General features: G+C 37.3%; 1 protein-coding gene across 2 annotated transcripts in view; it reads left to right on the top strand.

Annotated features, from left to right (window-relative positions):
* RBPJ (recombination signal binding protein for immunoglobulin kappa J region) overlaps positions 1 to 21,410 on the top strand; it is a 58,097-nt gene extending 36,687 nt beyond the window's left edge. For both annotated transcript variants that reach the window (XM_084285496.1, XM_084285495.1), the window contains exons 4-11: positions 6,268 to 6,433; positions 7,535 to 7,709; positions 9,205 to 9,342; positions 9,555 to 9,667; positions 12,089 to 12,229; positions 15,703 to 15,858; positions 16,538 to 16,641; positions 16,749 to 21,410. In XM_084285496.1, coding sequence (XP_084141622.1) covers positions 6,268 to 6,433; positions 7,535 to 7,709; positions 9,205 to 9,342; positions 9,555 to 9,667; positions 12,089 to 12,229; positions 15,703 to 15,858; positions 16,538 to 16,641; positions 16,749 to 17,064 — 1,309 coding nt within the window. In that variant the 3' untranslated portion in view covers positions 17,065 to 21,410. The remainder of the gene's footprint in view (positions 1 to 6,267; positions 6,434 to 7,534; positions 7,710 to 9,204; positions 9,343 to 9,554; positions 9,668 to 12,088; positions 12,230 to 15,702; positions 15,859 to 16,537; positions 16,642 to 16,748) is intronic.
* The last annotated feature ends 5,270 nt before the right edge of the window (positions 21,411 to 26,680 follow it).

Genomic DNA, 26,680 nt, shown 5'->3' with positions numbered 1-26,680 from the left:
TTATAGACCTATCTCATACCTGTTTTTACTGACAAATGCCATGTGTTCCACAGGACTTCAGTATGGCATGGCTTTAACTGGTTAGGTTTTGATCCATAAAGATTAAGGTATATTGCAGTGTTTGGGAAAAAAAAAAAAAGGAAGATATTTATCATTACTAAACTTTGCATGGCATAATTAAAAGTCCGGTGGAATAACTGCCTTTTTCTGTTTTGATGAGGTTTAGGAGATGGTGAAATGCTCTGTTGAAAGCATGTCTCTCATGATGTGGTCTGGTTTTAGTGTCCTCACAGAAGGACAACTCCAGGTTGCTTCCACATAGGTGGAGACTTTCTGCATTAGCTTGAGTGTTCCTGATACTCGTCCCGAAATAATGGTGTGCTAATGAAGGGAGGCTTCTTTCTTTGAGTGGACGTTTTTTATTAGCCTTGCTCTTTCTGGAATTCCTGTTGTTCAGTTTAACGAAGAAGTCGGGAGGTTATAAGCCTGGTGCTGGCCTTGAGCTGAATTACTTTCTGCCTGATGTTTCCTGCTGGTTGGCCATCGTCTTTCAAAGGCATTCAGCTGACAGAGGTTCAGGTGATGCCGAGTCGTAGTGAGTGTGGGTGTACAGCTTGTGCTTGTCGTGTCCCTTCCCTCCTGCCCATGCTTGCTATTCACTGAGCTTTCTCTCTTCAGAGGCCGGTCCTTCTTAGCACAAGGGCCGCAGTTTGAACAGTGTGAACATTCAACACTTGCAAGGACTCGAGTGTTTTGGATACCAAGATGATGTTTGTCAGCGGCTGAGGGCCAGGCTGGTGCCTGTGGGCTACACGCTGTTCCAGTTTCAACACTATCACTGCTGATTAGCCTGCGAATGTTCGAGCTGCATCTTGTTGTACCGCTGTTGGTGAAGGACCTCCTGTAATTCCTGCTCAAATACTGCGCTGTGTTTATTGCTGAGAGCGTAGCCTTTTCTAGGGCTTACCTCATGGCTCCACTTCTTTATCCTCAGCACTCTAGCACCTCATTGTTTTGCATTCATTTCGTGTTGTGTTGTGTTCTTTAGTGGATGTTGTCAGGCCATCCAGCTCCTAAGGAGAGAAGACTGCCGGGTGTTTGCATACTCAGAGCAGTGTGGGCAATTGCCAGCCTCCTGCCCTGACCCAACTGACCAGCTGGTACAAAGGAAAAACTTCCCTGCTAGTGGCACCCCAGAGTTAAAGAAAACATGGTAGACACCTCTAAAATCTCCTTAAGGCACTGACTTCCAAAAGATGAACAGAGGGGCGGATGACTTGGATATATGAAAAAGCAAACCTTAGGGAACAGAGCCCTGGGGTTTAAAAGAACATAGAGTGCATCACAGCTAGGTAGCAATGTCTTAACCTGCTCTGATTTTACTTTCTGCCCCTTCCCCTCTTGGCAGGTTCAGTAAGGGTAGCTTCTCTACTCAAAGTACCATATTTCTCTGCATTGATTGGCTTTGGTTGGCTGAAGGGGCGGAGGGAATATTGCCCTCTCCTTGGGTGACTGTGAGTAAAAACAATATTGCAGGTTCTGCCAAAGACGACTCTATTCCTCTTTCGATTGTTGCAGTCAAGACTCAGAAACCACTGGAAATTATCTTGTTCTTCCCTTGAAGTCGTCTGGAATAAAGGGGAGCTCCCTCAGACACCTCAGCTTGGTGCTCTTGCCGTGAAAAAACATTCGGTTTCCAGTCTGGTGGGCTGGATGTGTCAGAAGCAATGAGTAACAGCTTGCTTCTGTTTCCTGTACTGCATTTCTAAGCTCGTAGCCTTAATATAGTTGGTAGTGCTACGTCCTTCCCTTCCCTTGGGTGAAATGAAATTATACTGAAAGAAGGCAAATAGTGGAGGCCTTCTGATTTTTGCAGATTGATCCTCTCTCTGATCTTTCCGGGCTAACATCAGTCCCAATGTTAGCTTAGTCTAAAAGTGCCTTTTTGGTTACACCAGTCACAAATCCGTGGAAGATGCATGAGGGGGCATCAGAGAGAAGGCAGCCTCTGCTTGAGAAACCAGGTGTCCACAGGGAATCTGTTCTCAACTGCATCTTGTGGGGATAGGTTGCTGAAAGTACTTTGTGTATTTAACCTGGTATCCCAAAACATTGTCCTGGTTTAGCCAGTCACCCTGCCTTAAATCAACAAATAGGAGGTACTGAATCTTCACCTTGCCATGAGGCTTTAACAGGCGTGGAGTGGGTTTTGTCCGATGAAGCTGTTCCTGGCTGCTACACTTCCAGTAAAGAACGAGCCTAAAGAGCTGATCAGATCTCATGTGGTTTCCAGATCAAGTTGTTAGGTGTTAACCTCGTGGAGGAATGCCCTTTTTTGTTCTACTGTGCATGCAACAAAGAATTACCAGTCCATCCGTGGCACAGAGAAGAGGTATTAAGAGAACATGTCATAAATCCAGAGAGGAAATCGTGTCCTCTGTGGTTTTCCACTGTTACTTCTGTACTGAAAATCCTGACCAAGCTCAGAAGAACCAGAGGTAGCTGCCTTTTCCCCCAGCACCTCTCATTTTCTTTTTGCTATAGGTCAGATTAATACTTCAGAATAATTTTTGCCTCCCACTCAGTCTTACTTTAGCTTGTGGTTAAAGAAAAAAGAGGTCGGCCCTGTAAGTCAAAGGTTGCTGAAGGAGGAGCAGTTTCATTTGTTCCACCAAGCATTGTCCTGCCGTTTTCCCCATCAGTAACACTGGAAATTACCTAAATTAACTAATTCTGGGGAGGCGATTTGCTTTGTCGTTTTTTTCCATTTCACAGTTACATGAAAGCCAGCCTCTCATAAATGTTTACATTCCTATTTACATGGGGCATGGTTTGTTAAGGAAAGATGCTTCCTAGCACTTAGTTTAGACGTATCAGACACATTCTTTAATACTCTGCGAAAATTAGAAATAGGAGGATACTTGTGCCTTTTATTCACACTTCTGCATAGAAAATTGGTAGTTAACCTTTTCTATATGTGGGTTCCTGGGGTTTTAAAGCAGAAGTGAAAAGCCCCCGTGCTGTCCTTGTCTGTATCTGATGGCTGACACATAAGAAACCCCACTGAAATCATGGTCACCCACTCTTTCCTCTCGTTTTGTAGGTTTAACCTAACTTAAAATGGTCTAAGTTAAAGGTTTATTTCTTTGTTCAGTAATCCAAAGTTTTCCAGTGTTCTTCTCAGTTTCAATTCAGAAAGAGCTGTAATTGTTGTGGCTTGTTTTCTCTTCATCAGTGGGTTAAAGCTTCTTTCTTACAGGTCTTTATTGCCACCTAGCGGCCGTAGTCATGTAAAGGACTTGGGTTAGAATAAAGCTGAAATGTGAATAGATAGGAAAAAAGTTTGGGATTTTTTTCAGGTGTTTTGACCAGTAATACAAACAAAAAGACTACACGAGGAAGAAAAGCAAATGTGTGATGCTTTCTTGATGGTGTTATACCTGTTTGTAATACAGAGCTTGGGACTTCTCCTTCTCCTTTCCTTCCCACCCACATACATGTCTGTGTGTATGGATACATTTCTTTAAATATAATCCTAAATGTCTGCAGACAGAATTTTCTCGGTGTAATGTTAAAGGTGTTATATCTTGCTTTATTTTTTGGGTGATCCTCAGAATAGATTTTTAACAACAGCTATTGTATTTGCATCTAGAGCTGGGAATATAAGGAGTATAAATTAGGTTGTTCTGCAGAAAGCAAACGCCTTGCACTTCAATACTTTTCTGTGACTTTAACCATTATCATTGAACATGGTTGAGGTAATGACATACTGACATATTTGTCATTACAAACATAAGGTATTTTAAGGTCATCTCTCCTTTAAGGTAGAGAAGCAATTGAGGGAAATGAGGTCACGTAATCTGCGCTGATCTGATTTTTGAAATAAATGCAATTGAAAAGTAGGAAATGTATTACTGGTTTTGAGGAGAAAACTTTGCAGTAGGAAGGGAAGGGGATTAGTGTCTGAGATACTCATGGTGATCTTAAATACTCCCTGCTGCATCATTCAGCATCTTCACAAAGAAAGCTGGAACAGATGTCAGGTAGCAAAAGATAGTAAGCAAAAGGCATATAATAAGCCAAAAGGTGGTATATATGGTGTGTGCTGTCACAGAAGAGTTATTTATTACTGCTTGCTCTTTCTATTTGAAATCAAATTCTTCAAAATTCAGAACTTCTCTGCTTAGAGCAGTAAAGTTTGACTAATGCATTCTAATGTCGGATAACTATAAATTTCAGCTTTTTCATTGAAGGCTGGGCTAGTGGAAGTATTCTCTTGTGTCACTATTATGAAGCTGTTAAATAGTTTTGAGGCAGTTTATTGCATAGTTTTTCAAGTTGACGATTCATCAGGAAACATCTGCTTTGCAAATTGGCAAGTTTCTACCTGTTGTGTTAATGTTCTGAATGTTTGACTGGAAGAAAAAAAAATCCTTGTCTTCATCTGACCCATAATTACCCTCCAAAATGAAATGTGCATAGTTAATACTGATGCAATAAGCATAAGGAAAAATGGTCATTGTTAACTTTGAACACTTCACTTCTACGAGTGGCTTTCCATTAGCTCCCAATTCCATATTCATCAAGATTTCTGTCCTTCAAAACAGTGAAGGCAATAAAAGGAGCAAAAAAACGTTATGCTATGTCGCTGCTGAAGTGGATTATCATAATGGAGGGAATAGATCATTTAGTTCTGTTGGTTTTGAATCAAAAAAGCAAACTGTATGAGCAGGTCCACAAATAAGTTTCATGGGTGTTTCAAACATGCAAATATTTTGGCCTCCTATATGAATCTACCTTTTACAAATTGCCTTTTGTAGGCAGTCCTTTTTTTTAAAGCAGAGTGTGTGTTGTGCTTTGAAAGATTTTCCTAGATATTTGAGCTGTATGGTGTATTGGTATATCACCAGTTTTGATGTGTTTGCAAAAGAGCGAGACGTTTAAGTGAAAATTTGTGACTATGAATTTATTTGGCAAGATAAGCTTTTAAAAGCTGGCTTTTTATGTGTATTTTTTTGTTGTTGTTGTTTGTTTCTCTAATAAGAAATGTAAGTTAATTGTATGCCTTAACTGAAATAGTTACAAATCTTTACGTTTAGTTGTATGGGTTCTTACTATTTACATTTTTATTATATTATTAGTAATGAAGGATTTTGGTTTCTTCTATTTAGAAGTCTATTACTTAAAATAATTTTATTGCCGTTAATAGTGCTGAATAGTTGAAGTGATGAAGTATATTAAGCTTGATTTCATACTAAAGCTGACTTGCACTAATTAAGGTTAGCATAGTAGTTAAGAAAAATTGTCCATGAACTTGGTTGTTCCAGGCCACATTTTCAAAAAATTGCACCTACCTACAGGAATAAAGTAGGAGTCCTCTTTGGATTTCAAAAGTGCCAAATTAAGTACTATATTCCAATTTGAATTAGAATAATTAGAAACTTTCTCAGTCATCCCTTCCCTTCATGCCTCTTTAGCCTCCTCCATAGCTAGCATATACTAGTAGTTCTGCTGCTTTTTCAACTTTGATCTTAACTAAGTGATGATAAAAACACTGCAGCTGTTGGCTAAATTCAACCCAAAAGCAAATAGGATTTGCCTTTTAAAATTTTGCAGAAACTTCAAGACTAATACATGATATTGTAACAGTGCAATTATTTTTCAACTTAATGCTTTAAATAGCATTTAAACTGACATAGCATTTAGTCAGTGCTGCTAAAGAGTAAATCTTGTTTTTTATGATTACTGATGAAGATGTAAAATCACCTAAAAGAGATTTATGCTTGGATAAAATAAACTCCCTCCTTTGCTAATGATGAAACCCAAGATGTTTAGGAATTGTAATCACCAATTGTTCATTAAATTAATTTCTGGAACAGTCCTGTGTGTCTTAATCATGTTAATCATCTACAAAAGCAAAACACTGTCATCACTTTTAAGGCCTTTCCTCTTTCTTTAAGAGTATTTCCCCTTTGTAAAGGTTAAAAGTGTTTTCATTTTATAGAGATACTATTAGCTGTCATTGAACTGAAAATATGCTTGGTGACAGTACATCTAATGCTAATTTTCCTTGCTTTTTCTCTTTTTTTTGATTTGCATTCTAGGAAATCTTCAATGCAAATGAAGGACATGTGTGTATAAACTGTAATGCAAAGTGTAAATTGATTGAGAAAGCTTTGGGCCTATGTCAGTTTGTGTCTCAATGTTTGTTGTTTGTTTTTTTCTTAAAAAGTGGGTGTAATGTTATAATTCATTTTTCATTTTCAGGTTCTTTTGTCCCCCTCCATGCGTGTATCTTATGGGCAGTGGATGGAAGAAAAAAAAAGAGCAAATGGAACGGGATGGTTGTACTGAGCAAGAGTCACAACCCTGCGCCTTCATTGGGATAGGAAACAGCGACCAAGAAATGCAGCAGCTGAACTTGGAAGGAAAGGTAGAAGTGTCATAAAACATTCAGATTACCACAAAGGATGTTAACTCCATGGTGCATCTTTCAAGGAATGCAGTGGTTTATTGTAACTCTCATTACACTGCAGCAGATATTGCATAAGTGGTTTAAAAAACACCTCAAAAATATAGGACAGCTCAGTCAGTGGACTTGGTTCATGGGATCATAGCAAGGTACTAACTTTACATTTTTAGGTTGTTGATTCAGGATGAGGGAACTGCTACTCTTTATTTTGCTGCCATGGAAGCCAGTGAATAGGTGACCACAATTAGATGGATGATTTGGGTCTGAACAGATTCTTTAAACTGGTCTGAAATCTGGCTGGTTGCTTCCACGAGCAGTTACTAACTCAAGGAGGTTTTGCAAAATACATACCATGTGTACCTTGTAGCTTAAAGACATGATTTCACAGAATTCCACTGAAGATGTTGCAGCTTTAAAGTTTGTAGTATAATTTCTCAGAAATGTGTTTGTTATGCCAAGATAGACACTGTTTTGTGTGGTTTCTGAGTACTCAGTTCTTAAAATGAAGGATAACAAAAGTTCTTCTTGAGATTTTTCAGCTCCTGCTGTCACCTAGTTCAGGCGTGTAGCTATTAGTAACTTTCCATTTGCTTCAAAACCCAATCCTCTCTGATCTTTTCAAGAAGAGCTTGTTTCAATGCATTTATTTGCCCAAGCAGCTTCTTGTGCATGTCTGCTGTACTGCCTTTATAGCTCTACCTGAATGTAATTTTTAGTAGTGCTGTCACCCACTCAGATGTGGCTTTGATACAGTGATAGGCTCTAATCATCTGCTTTCTAGCCTTAGTAAAGGTATTTAGAAAGAAATTAAAGTACTGAAGTCAGGTGCTAAGCTTCACAAAGCTAAACAGTAGTTCTTAAAAAATGTCCATATGGAAGTGTTCCATATGAATTAGGAAAAAAAATCAAGCGTTGTCAGTAGGGGGAAGAGATGGAGAAAGCAATTTCTGATCTGCTTTAGAAAATAATATGTCGGTTTCCAGTTTTGTTCACAATGATGTATATAGCTTCTTGAACTGGGCTAATCTGAAAAAAGAAACAACAGTATGTTTTTACCTACAGAATTATTGCACTGCCAAAACGTTATACATATCAGATTCAGACAAGAGAAAGCACTTCATGTTATCCGTAAAAATGTTCTATGGCAATAGCGATGACATCGGTGTGTTCCTCAGTAAACGAATCAAAGTCATCTCCAAGCCTTCTAAAAAGAAACAGTCACTGAAAAATGCAGACTGTAAGTATTCCACAGTTCTTTTCTTTATGTAGCAATTCATTTTGCCTCCTACTCATTTTTTGTGTGTTCTGAGATTTTGACTACAACATAAAATACAACAAAAATTTGAATGTTTTTTCTAATTTACTTTAGAACTGTACATGAATATATTTTGAAGTGTTCCAATATAGATTATAGTGTTGGGTTTTATGCAGTCACAATTGCTTAGTAAATATTAAAGGTCCACCCAAAAACTTTATTCTGAGGAGGAAATCCTTGTAAGCAAATGCATAAAGAATGCTCTATCTCAGCTTCCTAAGCTGTTGAATCCCTTAAGCTGCCTTGATCTGGTGCTTAGGATATTTTGACCAGTAGCAAAGAGGTAACTTTCATATCATGGTAGAGTGACACACATTACCCACACTGCGCCTCTTCATGTCACAGCCACCTTCTTCCTGTCTCATGCCATTTCATATTGTTTTTACTTCTAATATATTTTGCATGATCACTTTTAAGTAATTGGTTAAGAAATCTGTATGGTGATATTTCACCCAGATTTACTTGCTTACCATGATTTTTAACTAAAGATATCTCTGGTGCTAATGTACAATTGGGAGCATTTTTACTTTTTCTCCAAAGTTTTTTGGCTGCATTCCACTGGAGCACCTCAAGAGATGCCGTGTTGGTTTTTTTTGTTTGTTTTTCTCTCTCTCTTCACTAGTGCTTTAAAAGGCTCTTCCATCTGTGTTGGGCTGGAACCCATTCACCTATGGAATGTGGATCTCGGGGCGCTAGCTTGCCACATGACTAAAGGCGGTCTGGTGCTGTGCAGTTCACGCCCGTGGGCTCAGAGTATGCACTGTTGACTTTGTATTCAGACAGATAGTGTTGATGGACAGTGAATACGAACCAAGCATCCTTCAGTAGTAAATATGAACCAAGTAAAAGAAATGTGCCTGTTTTCACGACAAAATGATAGTTGCTGAATTTTTTTAGGGGAGCAGACTTTGCCTTTCTCCCTATTGAGTGATAAGTAAGTTCAGATCTGAGAATTTCAGGTTGCATGGTTACAATTTTACATACTTGTATCTGTCTTCCTTTGAATTGATTGTCATTTGTAAGAATAGATTTTTTTATACTTCAAATGTGATGATCACTGAAAGTAATTTAAGTACTTCTCAAGGGTAAGCTAGAGCTTCTGCTCAAATAATCAATTGTTTGAAAGCTGTGAACAGAATAAAAAAAAATCATCTGGCAAGCACTGGCCAATTTGGCCAAGTGGCATAATTCTGTGATCTAGCATGCCTTTGGAGAACAGCCCCTGTGTGTTTCCCACTTGTAATTTTGTGACTAGTTTTGGTCTGTCACAAATATTTTGTAATCTAACTACTACGTGAGAGTTATTTCTTGATTTCCACTATTTATTAGTTATTTATTGTATTTGTGACTTTTTCTTACTTTTCTTTGTACTAGCAAAGTAATTTTATAATCTGAAGTCTGTATGTATTCCTTGCAGTATGTATTGCATCAGGGACAAAAGTGGCACTATTTAATAGACTTCGATCCCAAACAGTTAGCACCCGATATTTGCACGTAGAAGGCGGTAATTTCCATGCCAGTTCACAACAGTGGGGAGCATTTTACATTCACCTCTGTAAGTAAAAATAAAGGAATATATATTTTTAACTTCCCTCCCTCCATCCCCACAAAAAAAGTCCTGCATTTTTCTTCCTTATTAATTGCCCAAGCTCAGATTTGTTTTGTTACTGAGTGTGTATTTGATGTAATAGTGTGATATTAAATTTTCCTCTTATCAAGAAAAACATTTATTAAAACAAATAATGTGGAACTTCCTGTTTCGTGCAGTGGATGATGATGAATCAGAAGGAGAAGAATTCACAGTGAGAGACGGCTACATTCATTATGGGCAGACTGTCAAACTTGTATGCTCAGTTACTGGCATGGCACTCCCAAGACTGGTACAGTTTAATTTCTCCAGTGCTATAATTAATTTGTAGATGGTTAGTTAGTGTAATTGCATAGTTGGTTTTGCATTGTTTACAATTCTGGCTTTATATCTTTCCTTTTAGTAATATGTGCTTTATATGGAAAATGGCATTCATTTTAATAAAAGCATATTTTATCTTTATATCTGTGTATTAATTCTATAAGTAAAGAACAGCTTGTAAATTAAGCGCAGGGAATTTGAATTCAAAATTCAAACCTACCGAAGTAGGTTAATCTGCAAGCTGTCCTTAAGAAAATACAAGTCTATTTTAAAAACAGTAATGTAGGTCACAGTCTAGGAAAATACTTTCAATATCGAATAGATGAGTAAAAACTTTATAACCTGTAGGATGATGCATTTGTTGAGTTCAGCACAGATTTTAAAATATTCTACTGATTAGAAACTAAAAGCAAACCAAAACCAAGTATGTACTTCTAAGGCTACATCATTATACCAGCATCTTGCAAAAACATTTTGGTCATTTACTAATGCTGTATTAAATATGTAACATTGGAACTACAACTAGAATGATTAAAAGAAATGAGAAACTTTCAACCATTTGTCACAGATAGAAAATTAGTTCTAAGAACTTAAGATTTGAGAACCAAGAAATCTTTTATTGATGGATACGTTGTTTATAAATAAATTTATAAATAAAAAATATATAAATAATATATAAATAAAATAATATATATATATTATATAATATAAAAATAATATATATATATATATGTTAAAAATATATAAATAATAAATAAAAGTAATGTTGTTTATAAATAAATTTAAATAGAATTGCATTTTTTTCTCCTATTTCCTGCACCTAACGCCATCCCAAGTGGAATTTTTGACTAATACTAACCATGCTTCCTATGAGATCTTCTGTGAAGTTGTGGTTTGTCAGAGAGTTATGAATTTCGTACAAGATTTTGCTAATTCCACTTTTAATTAGAAATGTTTTTTTTTTAAATATTCCAATATAAAACCAACCTTCTCTGCAGGTGTTTTTTTTACCCCCCTTCCCAGTGGTATCTTACCACTTAGACAAACAATACCAATACAAGTGGTATCTTACCACTTAGACAATATTAGGACAAAATTTCTCATTATAGTCAAACTCAGCTAAAAAATAAGACTGCTTGTATTAAGTGCTATAAAATTATAATATAAATATATCTCAAAAACAAAACAAAACAAAACAAACAACAAACAAACAAAAAAACAAACAAAAAAACCACGTCATGTTATTTGACACAAAAATCCAGACTTGTTTACTACTGGTCTGGTTCAGCACGTGAAAGTCAGTAAGAGGGATCTCATTTTATTTGTGGGCATCCTGTTAATGTTTTCTTCCTGCCTAAAATAGATGCCATCATTTATGAATCCAAAAACCTTATTTGTAGGTAGAAATAGATTTGCAGATTAAAACAAATCAGGCTGAAGGTTTCTGTTATGTTTGCTATTGAAAGCATTACAAATGTTGTCTTACCAGAGTCATTTGAAGGTGATGCAATTTCAAGGTAACTTGCAGACATTGCGTAAGTGGATGTGAGGAACCTTGAAGAAACAAGTTAACCTTGAAAATTATGTTGCTAATAATGCCATTTATTACCATTAGAAATCCCAGAGGACATGGCTGGCTTTCTAATTGTTGGTTTAGAAATTTCCAAGCACTATGGCTGCTGCTTCTGCTGATGTTGCATGACATGAAGTATTAGACTTTTTTTCTAGAAGTTGAGTTAAAATTCTGAGCTATACGTTTTCACTGTCTGTAAGGGAATAACTTAATTTTTATAAATATAACAGATCTCAATTAAATTAGCATGTATTTTTGCACAGACCTGCCAGCTTGTAAGGAATGATTGTTTTTTGCAGTTTCCTTTCAGTGATATTTAATGACCAGCTGTTAAGATATACTATGATAGTTGTGTTTCCAAAACTGTACTTAAGGACATCTCAATACTTTTAAAGTAAATCCTTATTTTGAGCTGTTTTGGTTCATTAGCCAGTCTTCCATAATGTTCTTGATGCTATTGATGGTGGAAGCATGTGCTTCTGCAGACTGTTAATACCTGACCTATTGTTCTTTTGTATCAAGAAATGGAACAAAAGTAGATTTTGCTCAAGCCTGCACTTGTTTTTTGCTGTAAGAGTGGGGAAAAATGTAAAATATTTATGCATGCAACACATTGAAGCAGTAGTACTGAGTGTCACTTCAATACTGTATCCTGCAAAAGCATTAGGAATTATGAATCTGATGTTGGTATTAAAACAGGCAGCATGGAAACTTGAAAAATACAACCTTTCACTTCTTTTACTAATAGTACATATGTAATTGTCAAAGTAATGAAGTACAGAGATTGTCCTAAACATATATGTACAATTTCATTCACAGATAATTCGAAAAGTAGATAAACAAACAGCGTTATTGGATGCAGATGATCCAGTATCGCAGCTCCATAAGTGTGCGTTTTACCTTAAAGACACTGAGAGAATGTATTTGTGCCTTTCCCAGGAGAGAATAATCCAGTTTCAAGTGAGTTTTTTAAACCTGTTTGAATAGATGAGAAGCATGGTTGCAGACTTTTCCCAAATATTCCCCAAATATGTATGAATGCCAGTTTCGCAGTTGGTTTTGAATGAATCTAGTATTTTGTTTTGAAAAGACAGAGGATGGAAAGCACCACATTTTATCTTTCTCTTTCCAAAATGTTTTTTTTCTTTCCCTATAACCTCTTCCATGCCTGTCTAGACAATGAATTTCTGTTTTTCTTCAGTGGAAGAAATGGAAACATAGTTAGAATACTGTGACTTAACAAGTTGACGTGCTAGTGGAGTTGCACCATTTATTTGTCTGCCCGCTTCTAGCTTACAGCAAATAGGACATAATAGAGTTCATCACAGTCATATCTCATGATATACTTAGCAGTGTTGCACTGTCTTGCTCTTGGCTAAGAGCATAAACACATAGACAGTTAAGGCAGTTGATCGTGGTAATTTGTAAAGCCATAGAAATTTGATTTGTCCCTAAGGAATGTAGCCATCTCTGTCTTCAATAATGTTTCTCCAGCAGGTGGAAAAAATATATACCTAATGAGCTACTTTAACAGGAACAAACCCCAAGGAATAGCTGTAAAAAGAAAAAAAAAAAAAAAAGTGTGCAATTGTTCTGACAGCTCGCATAATATGCTAACAAACTGGGTTTAGTCTCATGTATGTTAGCATGCTTTTAGCAGACTTTCAGCGTGGCAATTCCCATTAGAATAACAAGACTGCCATCATGCCATCAAGTTTAAGTCCATCTGAGTATTGCAACATACTCTCTTTAAAAATCCAGGGCAGCTCAAATAGCAAAGGGGGGAGTAAAGAGATAATGTTGTGCCTCAGGAAGATCGCCACAAGACTCAGGAATTTCTTAGGAGAAGAGCTCTGGCATCCAGAGTAAGAAAGGTAGAAGCAGGAAAGTGGAAAGTGAACTTTTTAAAGATTTCCCTTAATTTAAGGGAAGGGACCAGAAAGACTGGTAAAGGCTCAATTGAATTCTATCCTATGTGACCAGTGGAAAGAATATGAGGTGCTTTGTTCATATTTTCAGGAAACATTCACAAGTGGCCACATATGTTGGTTCTTCCCCCAGTGGATAGCAGAGATAATATATCTATTAAAGTACTTTCTCATAAAGCAGAGTGGGTCTTTGTCAGGAAGAAGAGAAAGCAACGAAACAGGAATTGCAGTGACTTGGAATCAGCCTTGCTGTTTGATCTTTCTCAAACTACCCTGAGGGAAGGGCTGAATGAAGAAGCAACAACAGCTTCTGTGACAGCTGCCTCACTTCAATATCCTGGAAATGCCCAGGGGACTGCGGGGACATCCTAACACTCTACAGTTTATGCAACACTTGCAGAGCCCAGTCTGATAAGAGTTCTAAATTTTCCATGAGAGTAGAGCTGAGGTAAAAGGACAACCCACTCTTGCGATTTTTTTAGAGGAGTAGGTACCTGCTTTTTTTATTTGTTTAATAACATCTGTTAACTTGCACATCAGGCTGTTACCACTCTTTGGTAACTGAAATCAAGACAGAAGATAAACTCTTTCTGCCAGTGGCAGGAGAGACTACTTTATCCTGTTTTACCTCTTTCTTCCTTTGGACCAGAAGACCAAGATCAGTGAAAAAGGCATGTGTGGCATCTTTCACCTGCTGAGTATTGACTGCTGAATACAGTTCCTATAGCAAGAGTCTAGCCAGTCTGTGGTCACTGTGGGGAAAAAAACAAACACGCTTTAGGGTGACAGCTGTCATCAGTATAGAGAAACTAAAGGCTTAAAGCAGAAGGGCTATAGAAAGCTAGCAGTTCAGCATGAACCTACAAAAAAAAAGGATTAAGGGCTACATCCCTGACTCTGCCTTTCAAAATCATTTTGTGGATGTTTAGTCCATCTCTTTGATTCCTTTTGACTTGTGTTTACCAGTCCTTGGAGAATTCTCTCCTTTATTAATGTTGCACAGTTCTTTGTTTCCCATCCTGTCTCCATGTGAACCCAGACAATTCGTGAGATACTAAGCATAGCTTTGAAGCATTTAAACCTTCTGGTGCCACCTGTTGAAAAAGTTAGGAAAGTTTAGGAGATGAAAGTTTAGGAAACGAAAGTTTAGGGGAAAACACACACAAAAAGAGCCTGAGGGTTCAAATTGCCATACTTGAAAATGACAAAGACAAATGTTTCTCTTGTAGAGTAGTCTTCTGAGGATTTCTGTGACAGGAGGAGTAACATGTTCCTGAAATGATTCTTCAACATAGCAAGGTTCTCACAACAAATTCCGTGGCATTTTTCTCCCGTTTTTTGAGTCAGGTCTGAAGGGACAAGTCAAGGATGCTGTACAGGCTCATTCATTTTTGATATCCTTGTTTTATTTGTTATGGGTTGAAGCATGTTAGTCCATTCTTGCCTATGGGAGTTGTAGTCTACCTGCATGGAAAATGTCTTGTCAAAACAGTATAATAGTTTCTCTTTCGAAGTTGGGCTAGTAATTTAGAAACATCATATATTTCTGATAAAAAAAATCATTTGAGTCTTGAGCTGGGAAAGATCTGTATTTCTACCCTCGCTGCAGGCTTTTCTTGAAAGCTATTTTCAGTGTTTTTTAACCTGATCGTATCAGAATGAAGAGTCCACCCAAACTCAGCTTTGATCTCGACTTCCGTTCATCTGAACTGGGCAATTTGTGCTAGTTTATCTAATCTGTGGCGCTTATCTATGTTCTGAAGAGTAAAGTTGATGGTTATATACCTAGATGCACTTAAAGCTTTATGGAAGCGAACAGAATTTAGGTATTAAACTTAAAATTTCTCAGTCCATCTTTTTTTTCCATGTTAAACCTATGCACTATTGGTTGCTAGATAATGGCATTGTTTGGAGAGGCTGCTGCTGCCATAACAAAGTAGCATGACATAACCATTTGCAAGGTTGTCATTGCAGCTTCTCCCACGTCTCTGCACAAACACTGAAATACAAGCTTATTTTTTCCTTCATTTTGTGGGTGAACAACTTAAAATAAAAAATAAAAATAAAAAAAAAGTCTTGGCAATTGGCCAGGTAACATTCATGAAATGAAAAGTATTCCACGTCAGTCTGGCTGTTTTGGTCATTTTGTCATTAACACAAGGTCCTACTAAAATACACACTTCATTTGTTGTAGGTTTTGTTAATGGCTATTGAATAATGTTAAAACTTGAGAAGCTGAACTAAAATGAAACCTATTAAATAAATCCAACTCAAGAAGGTTGGAGATGTGGCTATATTATAGGTGAGAATTAAAATGTTCTCAGAAGTTTGCTTTTCTGCTAGGTTTGTTGAACTGTATGTGACGATTTCCCTAGTGCGTTTTGTTAGAGGAAAAACAGGAAAACGTGTTATTGAACTGATAGCCAGTGTTACCGACTGAGATACTTTTTAGCTCTATGATTGTCAAACAATTTTACAGATCAGTTTTCAAACTTTCTTTCTAAGGCCACTCCATGCCCAAAAGAACCAAATAAAGAAATGATTAATGACGGAGCTTCTTGGACAATCATTAGCACAGATAAAGCAGAGTACACATTTTATGAGGGGATGGGACCGGTCCATGCTCCAGTGACACCTGTGCCTGTTGTAGAAAGTCTTCAAGTAAGTGATTTATGTATTTACTTATTTTTATAAGGTCTTTCATGTGAGATTATTTCTGTCATACTGATTTCACCTTCATAGCACCTTTGGAGGCTACTGTAGGAAAACATTCATGCTAGCTTTATAAGTGGTAAAACTGCTTTATGTTGCAATAATTTTTCTCAGTTACATTTCAGAATACGTGAGCATATCCATCACAGGAATAATATTAATACTCTTCTGTACATTAAGGATTTTAGTTTTTAAAATCCTATGATGGTGATATCCTTAGGTCTTTTGTTTATTTAGAAATTGATTTTGACTCTTAACACCATTATTTATGCATCAAATAGAGGCAGACTGAAACCTTATTAAGAAATGAGCCACCCACTGTTGAAAAACGTGGTTTCCTAGCATGTTCTCAGAAAGATTCTTTTTTCTTTGTTTTCAAAGCCTTTATCACTTTTTTATTTTAAATGGTCATTATCCCTTCAGGATATCAAATTATTTGGCAGTATCTCTTTAGATGAGTTTACTTTACAATTCAGTTGCATAGGTCTGTTTATTTCAGCTTCATCCAGCTAATAGAAACAAGATTGTTTATAGTTCTTGCATATACTGTGAATTTTTTTTTTAGGGTCTTCTTGTCTTTGTTAATGTTTTTTGTGGGCTTTTTCTTTTCTGCTCACCCCCAATCCAGTTGAACGGTGGCGGGGATGTAGCAATGTTGGAACTTACAGGACAGAACTTCACTCCAAATTTACGTGTCTGGTTTGGGGATGTGGAAGCTGAAACCATGTACAGGTACTGTATTTCCTGCTGCTTTTGTAGTGGCTACATTTTACTGGATGCTTTCCATCGTGTATACTCATTAGGTGTTGTTATACCCTAATGACTCTCCTGTTTTTCAGATGTGCAGAGAGCATGCTATGCGTTGTTCCAGATATTTCTGCATTTCGAGAGGGATGGAGGTGGGTCCGTCAACCAGTCCAAGTTCCAGTAACTTTGGTCCGTAACGATGGCATAATTTACTCCACCAGCCTTACCTTCACATACACACCGGAACCAGGGCCACGACCGCACTGCAGTGCTGCTGGAGCAATCCTCAGAGCCAACTCTAGCCTCATGGCTTCCAGTGAAACAACTGCAAACAGCGAGGGAAGTTACACGAATGTCAGCACAAATCCAACCAACGTCACATCATCTACGGCAACTGTAGTTTCCTAACTACCGTTGTTTGTTTGGACTTTAACTGACTTTTAAGTGCTACATTCAAGAGAACTGAACAATTTTTGTGGTTTCATGGGAAAACACCTTTCCATTTTAGGTGATATTATTTTGAACCTTGTTACCTGCAAGTGCTGATCTTAATATAGAAGCCACAATAAAAAAAAATAGATCCGAAACATAAGAACTTTATTGAAAATCTATTTTTCAGCTGTTTTTTTTTAATGGGCAAGAAATAAAAATGTGGCTGGGATACATGTTGAGCAAACTAGAAAACATGAACACAACATAGTTTTTATGGACCAAGGAACTTGTATAAGCTTTAGTATAAAAGGTACATTTTCACCATACCTTTTTTGTATCACAACATATAGTACACTTTTGTTACCAAATAGTTTATATTTTTTTTCCTCTGAGCTTTTGCTCTGAAGTATATTCAGGTTCCAAGCCTGACCATGCTTGTATAATCTAATTACCATACTCTTCCAGTTTTAAAAAAAAATATATATTTTTGGTCTGTGGCTGGAACTGTTCCTTTTTTTAAACTGAAGTCTTGTGACTTTTTATGAACTGAAATTGTTTTTATTTCAGCAAGTAGAACCTTGTAAAGGCCAGCATATTTTTTTTAAGATTATATGAAGTCTGTGCAAAAGCTTTAAAAAATGCCTCTGCCTTGCCTGCAATACATGCAATGTATGTTAACTTTAGTGCTCTGTTTTCAGTCATTGTTAATAGTTATTTCTGTTTTCCTTTTTTAAAATATGTATTTATAGTGATAATTCTTGAGGTTCTAACATTACGTGAGTTTTTTTAGTGGCATCTGAAGCAGTCATGTTAATGATTGTTCGTGTCACAGGCATACGTTGGTGTTTTTGAAGGGTTGTTACTGGGTTACTCCCCCTCTCCTTTCACAGTCATTGCATCCGAAAATGTTTCAGGATCTGTTCAGGTTTTTCTAATCTTGTACATAATTTGTATTAAGTGTAAGTTAAATGTTTTATTTCAAAAGTGGAATGTTCCCGATAACTTCATTTGGCAGCATGTCTTCTGTCTTGTTGGCATGTAACTAAAATATCATGAGAAGTGTGTACTGCAAATGGGATTGGTAGGTGATGCCCTTCATCGCTGAGAATCGCAAAAAGCATGTTTTTCATCATACTGTTCCGTAAATTAGGCCAGACTTCAGTGTACCACTTGTATCAAGAACGTGCTTTCATTGTGAAGTGATCATCCCATAATAACTAGAAGTAAATTTTATTACTTGGAAATGGGCAAATAGAAAATCGCAAAAGCACTATGAAGATGTCAACTCCTCCCATCTTTGTTTCCTGTGGGTTTCTCTTTCCCTGCCAACAGCTTGTGCAACGTTCAAGTCTTCTCTCCATCATAAATCTAAGGCTCATTTGCACTTTGACTTTGTTGGTTGTTGTGTTTGTTTTTCATTTTGACTTTGCCATGTTTTATCCCTCCTTGTAGACCTGCCTGTTTCATTTGTATTTGAAAATATATTCCAGTAGTTCATTTGTAGTCACAGAACTAGGCATAGACTCATAGGGCAAGTTTTGATAGTGTGATCTTCCTCTTTAAAGCCAAAATACAACTGTTATGGTGTGTTCAGCCTTTTCTGTACCCTGAAGCATGAGCCACAACTACTGTGTAAATGTGAACCTGTGGCTTCCTACAGTGCATTGCTTTCAAGCTTACCTGTTGACCATTTTCACAGAGTTTTTATGTCTGACCACTTACTCCAGTTCCAACACCCACACCATTTTAAAGCATTGTCTGCACCATGTGTGTGTACTCCGACGCTCCATTCTACTCGTTTGCTTCAGTGCTCTGTTGTACATGTGAAAATGATGTGGTTAAAGGAAGAAATCTGTTGTAAAACGTATTTAGCTAAATAGTTTAAATCAGTGCCACTGTCCTTTTAAAACGTGCTTGTATTCTACCACAGGCCTTCATATTTGCTCTTCTGTGTTACGAAACTTATTCCCATGACATAGTCACAATGCTGGTTCTTAGCACTAGTGAATACTGCCTCACCTCATCTCTGTTCAGTGACCAAGGGCAGAATTCATTGTGGCCTTATCTCTGTTTTAAACTGTTTACTGGCATTTACTTGCAAATCTGTTTACTTGTGTATGTGCTATAAAACTTCATGTTAATCGTTTTGTGACAGGAATCATTTCAGCATTTTTGTTCAAAGCACATAAGTATCTTACAGTACTGCTTAAATCAAGAGCCACAGATTTTCATCATTAATCAGAATGAAAATACATGATACATGTATCGGATTTAGGAGGCTATTCAAGAACAAACCATGATATACACACAGTAGGCAAACCATAACAAGCCTTTTAACCTTCAGAGAATATTTTAGATAGCTTTTCAGAACTTGACACCTGCTTTTATACTCATTATTTAAAAATTTTTACATATAAATGCAATACTTTTTTATATTCAGTTTCTTTATTTGCAATAATTTCGCCCAATAGATATATTATAATACTCCTTGACTTGTAAAGAACCTGATGTCTTAGCCTAATTTCTGCTGTTCTACACACTACAGCCTCGTGGGTGAAAAACAGATTATTGAGTTGTGCTTACAAGACTATTTTATACCCCATTTTTCCCTCGGGCTTGTGGCTCCGTTGTTGCCAGTAGTTATTTTGTAGTACAGAAATGGTCTTCCAAGTCCTTACTGTTGTTCAGATGTCCAGTTGTTCAGATATGTTATCTTCCTGAACCTTTTCCTGTGGGGTGTTATTGTTACATTTATTGGCCTTGTGAGCTGTTAACCAATTTTCATGATATTAACAATATCTCAGCATTTTGATAAATCTACTTTTAGAGTGTTTCGATATGAAACAGTTATAACTGTTCAAGTCTAGCTGTTAAGTCTGCTGTTAATTCTGTATACATAGAAATTGAGTCTGTGTTCAGAACGTTGTTATAGTTCCAACCGTAGGATGCAAAAGCAAATTAAGTGCTCAAATTTAGCTCTGCCTTTTCTTGTTTTCTTTTGTTTGGAACTGCATTTCAGAATTCAACACTAGCATAGTCTTTAATAACCTGCTGCTGATGTTTTTCCCTAATTATGTGCCCTGAGGGCATCCCACAACTGTGTTAATAATGATATTCTGTACTTCTTTTCATTGCACAGACTTGTAAGATCAGAATGGTTACCTGAAAAGACATGAACTCCTGGCATAAATCTGTGAATTCCCCATAGACAAAATATTAATGCCAAGTGAAACAAAAGTCTATTGAAAGTAAGCTACCCACTTGTAGATTAAAAGTCTCCATAGAGGTGTCCATCTTGAAACTAGATGCTCTTCAATTATTAACCATATTATTTACTTTCTTTCAAAAGCAGCTGTGTTTATGAGTACTGAACAAATGTGTATACTTTCCTGTGCCAGACTTTTGACTTTGTTTTCAAGCACTGTACTGTGGGATTGAGTGGCAGCTTTGTTAGAAAAGAAGTATCTTAGGGTTTCTACTTAACCCTTTTAGGACTGAACAATTTCTTCCCCTTAGAAGCTGTAAGATAAACGAACAGTTCTGACCTTGTAAGCATTCTGTCTGTGTTCAACACTGCATTTGCCCCATACAGAGGTGCTATGCTAATGTCTTTTTTTAAAAATCCTGTAGCATGTGTATACATTCAGTCTTAAAAGGGTTATTTTTACAAACTGTGCACCTGTAAAGTTTCTTAGCAATAAGGTAGGAAAATGAGCAAGTTTATACCATAATTTTGTAGAATTAATTGCTCAGTTCCATATTTCATCAAGAAAAACCCTGCAATATGGGCAGTTTTGAGGATTAAATAAAAGTGAAATGTAAACCACATAAAAGTGTTTTTTTGTCAAGTGTACTGTGTGTGTGTATATGTGCATATAATATCAGGCTTCATTTTTTTTCTACAAGGCTAAAGATAAAATGCCATGTTACTGTTGATGTGACAAACATAACATCTGTACGATGATATATCATAAAAGTAGTTATGACTTGATCAGGTGTTGAACCTTGCCACGTTTTTGTGGGCTCTTTTCAATGTTAACCAAGGAATATGTTTGTTTCGGATGTTGGTTTTTTTTTTTGGTTGGTTGTTTTCTTTGCGCATGAACAGTGAGGTCATCTGTGGAACCAGAACAACACAAAAGAAGACCAAGCCCAGGAGTGGAAAAGTCATCACTAGTTGTGAGGCCATGCACGCTGGACTCCACTTACACGGGATATGGAATGTGCACCCAAAAAGCTGGTTTTCCAAACTAAATCTGTTTCATTATGGCTTGTACAATTGCTGGAGTTAGATAAGAAACTGTTTTTTTTTTTTCCAATAATGTAACAAAAAAGGTTCACTTTTTGATATTATTTATTAAATAAGAAAAAAATGAACTGTGTTTGTTTAACTTCAGCAGCTTTATTATTGCATCTAGTGTTCACCTGATCTGTTTTCATCCTTTTCTTACTTGCAGACTGCCCGATACTTATTTGTTAATGTGTGGAAATGCAGCAAGCTGGTTTGGTTTTTGTTTTGAGAAGATACTCTAGAAGGGTTACAAGGAATAACTAGAAAATACATTTTCCTTTAGCTTCCAAGCACATGATGGTTTAACAAAGCTTCTGAGACTTAGAAGGGAAGTGGGCACAACAGTGAGGGAACTTGGAATGGCAGAAACTTTCTGTTGTACTACCACTGGTTTTGTATTAGACTAGTAGAAAAACTACTAGTTAAATTGCTAGACTGCAAAGGGGCCATACGTGATTGTTAAGATGAGGAGAGAACAAGAAAAATGGATTTGAGAACATAAGTAGATCCTTTTGACTATAAAGAAACATTATGGATGCTTTTCTGAAACATCTGCGCAGGTAAATGCAATTCTTTAAGGCACAAAATGGGCAGAAATCCGGTCTGTTTGAAATAGGGGCAGTATGGGCAGATTACCTTTCAAAATTATTTTAAAACCCTTGCAGTTCAGTGCTGGAATGATAAACTGACTTTTCTGGAAGACAAGAAATTAGATCTCTTCTGAGGTTTTGGTGAAGAGGACAATAGCTTGCTAAACTTCAACATTGGCATAATTGGAAGAAATGGTGTGGGATGGTGCTCGTTTTAGATTAATAAGTACAGATTTAAAAATGTGTTCATCTGAACCTTGGCGATTAGCTATGTAGGTAGTGTCAGTAGTACATCTTGTTAAAATCCAGGTTCGAGGTTTAAAAAGAGAATACCATGAAATTATTTGGCTAGAGGCAAGGATTCACGTGGAGGTTTATCTGGAATACGGCATTTCAAAGTTACAGGCCTGGGACAGGTAGGATCACCAAGCTGGGATGGGTAGTGTACCTCTCACAGTGCCCTGTTTAGATTGGTGGTGTGCCTTTCTGAGGAAGGTTAAAAGACAAACCAAAAAACCTTTATATGCTCAATTAGTGTGCCGGTAAAGAATATTTCTTTCTGCTATCCAGTAGTGCGTGCTTAGCATGAGGCCAGAAGCTTGAGAAGGTACACATTATTTACTGTAAAATATTTTTGGTTTTAATATTAATTATGATAAAATCGGTTGAAGCCTTGCTTCTGTGTAGAAGAAAAATCGTGAGCTGCCTTCACACTCTGAAACAGAGGCGATGGTGTTCTGAGTTTGATGTCTTTCAGCTTCAGCATCTCTTGTTCTATGTGGAAAAGGATGGTTAAAAATTTGCTGTATTCTTCTCCGTTCACTATTGCCTTTGTATTTTAGTCTCACTTCTGTTGTTTTTCCAGATCCTTAATTAGTTTGCAGTTCTTCTCAGAAGGTGCAACTTTTGCTGCATAATTTAGGAGAAATGAGTCAGTGATGAAAGTGAGGTGAACTGTGGCTTTGGAGGTTGTCTGCCATCTCTCTGCTCTTTCTACTGCTGTGCTACAAGGAGGAAGAAATGTTAATTTGTTTTTTAAGCTGCTTGTAGGTATATTGAATGGAAATGAGATGTGCTCTTAATGATTTGCAGGATCTGAAGGTGATGCATGATTTGGATCCGTATAAGGGTGCTGCCTGTGAATCTTCCCTTGAATTTAGAAGTTCTTTGCTTATCATTCTCCATCTTTTAATTGTGTTTGCTGTCATAGTGCCCTCTCATCTATGTTCATTAAAACCTTACGTTTTCTCTCCTTTTAACTAAAATATTTCTGTTCCATTGGGTGGTTTGTCCACTGGGAAATTGCCGATTTCTGCCTCTACGAATCCCCCCTGCTGTGTTCCACGGGAATGGTGGGACCTTGTGTCATTCCAGCTCCTTCCCCACCTTCCTCCCTCACTTGCTTTCTAGTGTAGCTTCTCATGAGTCACTTGGCGTGAGGCCTTCATCATATAAACGATGGCAGCTGCATTCATTCGTGTGTTGCTGTGTCAATGCATTAAAACTTCTACAATAAGCTGCAATCGATCCACTGGCCACCCTTAAAGAAGGAGGGGCTTTGTTAAACCCAGCCGTGCAGACCCTGTCATCAGGGTCTCAAGAACTTCATAGTTCTACTTGAATAATTTCAACACCTGTATTAGGGATGGAAGCACAGACCTACACCTACTGTGCTTTCTGTCAGGGGGTTGTCTGCTTTAACAGCCAGCTGGCCACAAAGATAGGGTTGGATCTATTGGATCTTGAAATCTGTGTTTAATTCTGTTTGGAGCCCAGTGACTTTTCGCTTTAGTGGGTTGATGCGTTTGAGAGTTTCTTCTTAGTTTTGATATAATTGTATGTGATCTGTTCAGAGCTAATCCAGCCGAGGTAGCTGTGCCCTGGAATGGCAAGTGCTAAAAAGATCCTGGCATCCTCATTGGTGTGCTCACGGCACATGGCAAATACAACAGAAATGGCTTCAACTCTGTTTTTGTTCATTTGTTTGCTTTCCAAATAACTTTTCATGATACTTAGGTGTGTGTGTAGTTGCAGAGTTCAGTTCAGCATGAACTCTATTTTTTTACCTGCATAAATGTGTCCCGTGCAACACATAAAAATCCCCCAAAACATAAATGGTTCATTTGTTAGCATGTTAGCGGCCTCTGTCACCTATCATCCCCAGTATTTTGTTACTATAACATCTTAAATGCTGTCTTTTTCCTATAGTTGTACTTTTTCTGTTTGTTCTCAACTAGGCGTGCTTCAAATCCCATTTTGGCTCTCTCACTGCCAGCAATTTGTCTTTGTAGAGCCTGGGAGAGGGTGGGTAGACGATTCATGGTGACTGAATTTGTTGCCTCAAAGAACATGATTGGGGGATGTCAAAAATGTGTGAGAGAGACTCAGGAACATTATTGTGTTTGATTTTTTTATTATTAGGGTAGGAAGTTGATTTTTTTTTTTTTTTATTAATGTGTTCATCTTGCTTCTAACAAGTTGTTTCTATCTTTTGCTTTTGAAAGCAAGTATTTTCAAGAAGGATTTGTAACATATTAACAGTCCTGTTGAATTTTTTTTGCGAGATTGAAAAAATGCATTGTGATTAAGTACAGGTGCTACAGTCTGGCAGCCTGCCTTAGTACAAAGCAGAATGCCATATGAAACCATTTTATAACAAATCCTGAAAAAATATTAAATCTTGTTTTGACAAAGGAGGCAACTTGATCAAGTAGGACTTTGGTTTATCCTTTTTCCAAATGAATGCCTTCTTTCTGTGCCGTGCAGCTGAGTGGTAACACATTTCCGAGTAGTGTTCCAGGCTGATTAAATAATTTCTGAGGGGCCTGACATGGGCTAACCTCCGTGTGGCCGTGTATCTGCTCCGACCATCATCCCTTTGCCACTCATACCGCTTTCACTGCGTGCCTGGCTTCGAGGAGCCATCTGGAGTTTGGGCTCTGCCTGAAGTGATGAGCTCAGTGCGTGAGGCTGGTGTTGGGGTCGACTTGCCAATTTTGCACATTCGGAAGTTTCAGACACTTAAACCAATTTTTGTCAAGCAGTTCTACCTTAGAGGGGTAATAGATTTGTAAATCAAACAGCATGGTCTGAAAAAATGATTTATTCTTTATTTAACAAACAGGTAAGGGTGATAAGGACAATCTGTTTCCTTATTTTGGGAGGAAAAATCCAATAGGTGAGTGTTTAAGCTTTCAAATACATATGCACTTCCTGACAACTGGCTCAGTTCTCAAGTTAAGAACAATTTTGTGCTATTCAGAGCAAAAATGTGGTGGGACTTTTAGTGTTGTTTTGCATTTCTGTCTTCAGATACCTTGATCTTCATCCGAGCTGTCCTAAAGAAAATGGGTTCAATCTTAAAAGTTATGATCCGGGTGTCTTTATGTCCTGGTCTTCTTTGAAATATTGAGCTTGTGATGACAAATTTTGATAAAATTATACTTTTGTACAACTTTTCACTGTCAGCTTATAGGTAAACTGATAGAAAACAACAACTACCAATAGAAATGTGTTAAATTAGAAAACAAAACAAAAATATCCTTTTCTTAGTTAGAATGGCAAAGCAGTAGGTTAGACTGGCTTAGTACCTGTATGTGATTATTTTCACAGCAAGAATAAAGTTTAAGCATTTCAGCAGTCATAGCTTTTAAAAATTGTATGTCAATATTATCTCTTTGCAGCTGGTTCCTCCAGGTTTCCTCTTGAGGAAAGTTAGGAAATAAGGGTAGCATTGTGCCTTTCATCTGCTGGGATCTGAGAAAAGTTTATGAATCTGTTCCACCTTATGTTACAATCTAACTTCTCTTTCACTTGCCCTTTCATCCTGTTTTATCAAGCAATTTCTTTGCAGCTAGTCGTATTCAAGCGAACAGCAACAACATCAATGTTTATCCTGTTTTTCAATTAATACATCATTTATGTATCTACAAAAGTGTTCCTCTTTTTAAAATGTCTAACTGCTGGTCAGCTTGTGAAATGTGCTCTGTAAAAGTATGACGAGTTCAGTCCAAATCATTTTCCATGAGCCTGGTGCAGAAAATTCAGAGTCCCAATGCAATTATTGTCGTCCTGACGCAAAGGACTTAAGGACATTTGGCCAGGCCCCACGTGTGGGCTGAAGCAATGAGTTTAGACCTCAGTGAAACGTAAGTGGTGGCGAGTTATTACGTAAGAAGGAAGGAGAGAGGTAGCAGCAGATGGGAACACAAGTTTTTAAGCCAGATTGCTGGAAATTTCAGGGCTGATAGGAGTTATATGAGTCATAAGGGACCGAGTGTAGTGGATGCAGCCATTAAAATCTGCGACTTACCTCTCATACAGGCAAGGACAGTACTTTGGCTTTTTTTTCCCCCTCCACTGGCCAGCAATGATGTTGGTTCAAACAGATGAGTGATGACAAATGAAACCCCTCTGCCAGTATCAGCTAAGGTGTCAGCTTGACACTCAGAGTTTACAAAACACTTTATTTTAAAGCCAAATAGTGAAAAATATGGGAAAATAAAATAGTTTATCAGATAGTGATAATAATTGGTAATAACAATGTAATAAGCTGTTGGACACTAGCAGGATTAACAAACCATTGTTCTCTAGCAGTTCATTAATTGTCATGTGTAAAGACTAAAGAAGCTCAGGTATAAAATATCAAATGATATACCAGGTGGGTACTGGGAAAACTCAGGCATGTGCCATCCAAGTTGAGATCATCTTC

This window comes from Netta rufina, assembly GCF_964035555.1.
Source record: "Netta rufina genome assembly, chromosome: 4".
Lineage (NCBI taxonomy): Eukaryota > Metazoa > Chordata > Aves > Anseriformes > Anatidae > Netta > Netta rufina.
Note: the sequence above shows the minus strand (reverse complement) of the source record. Positions and strands in the feature narration are given on the sequence as shown.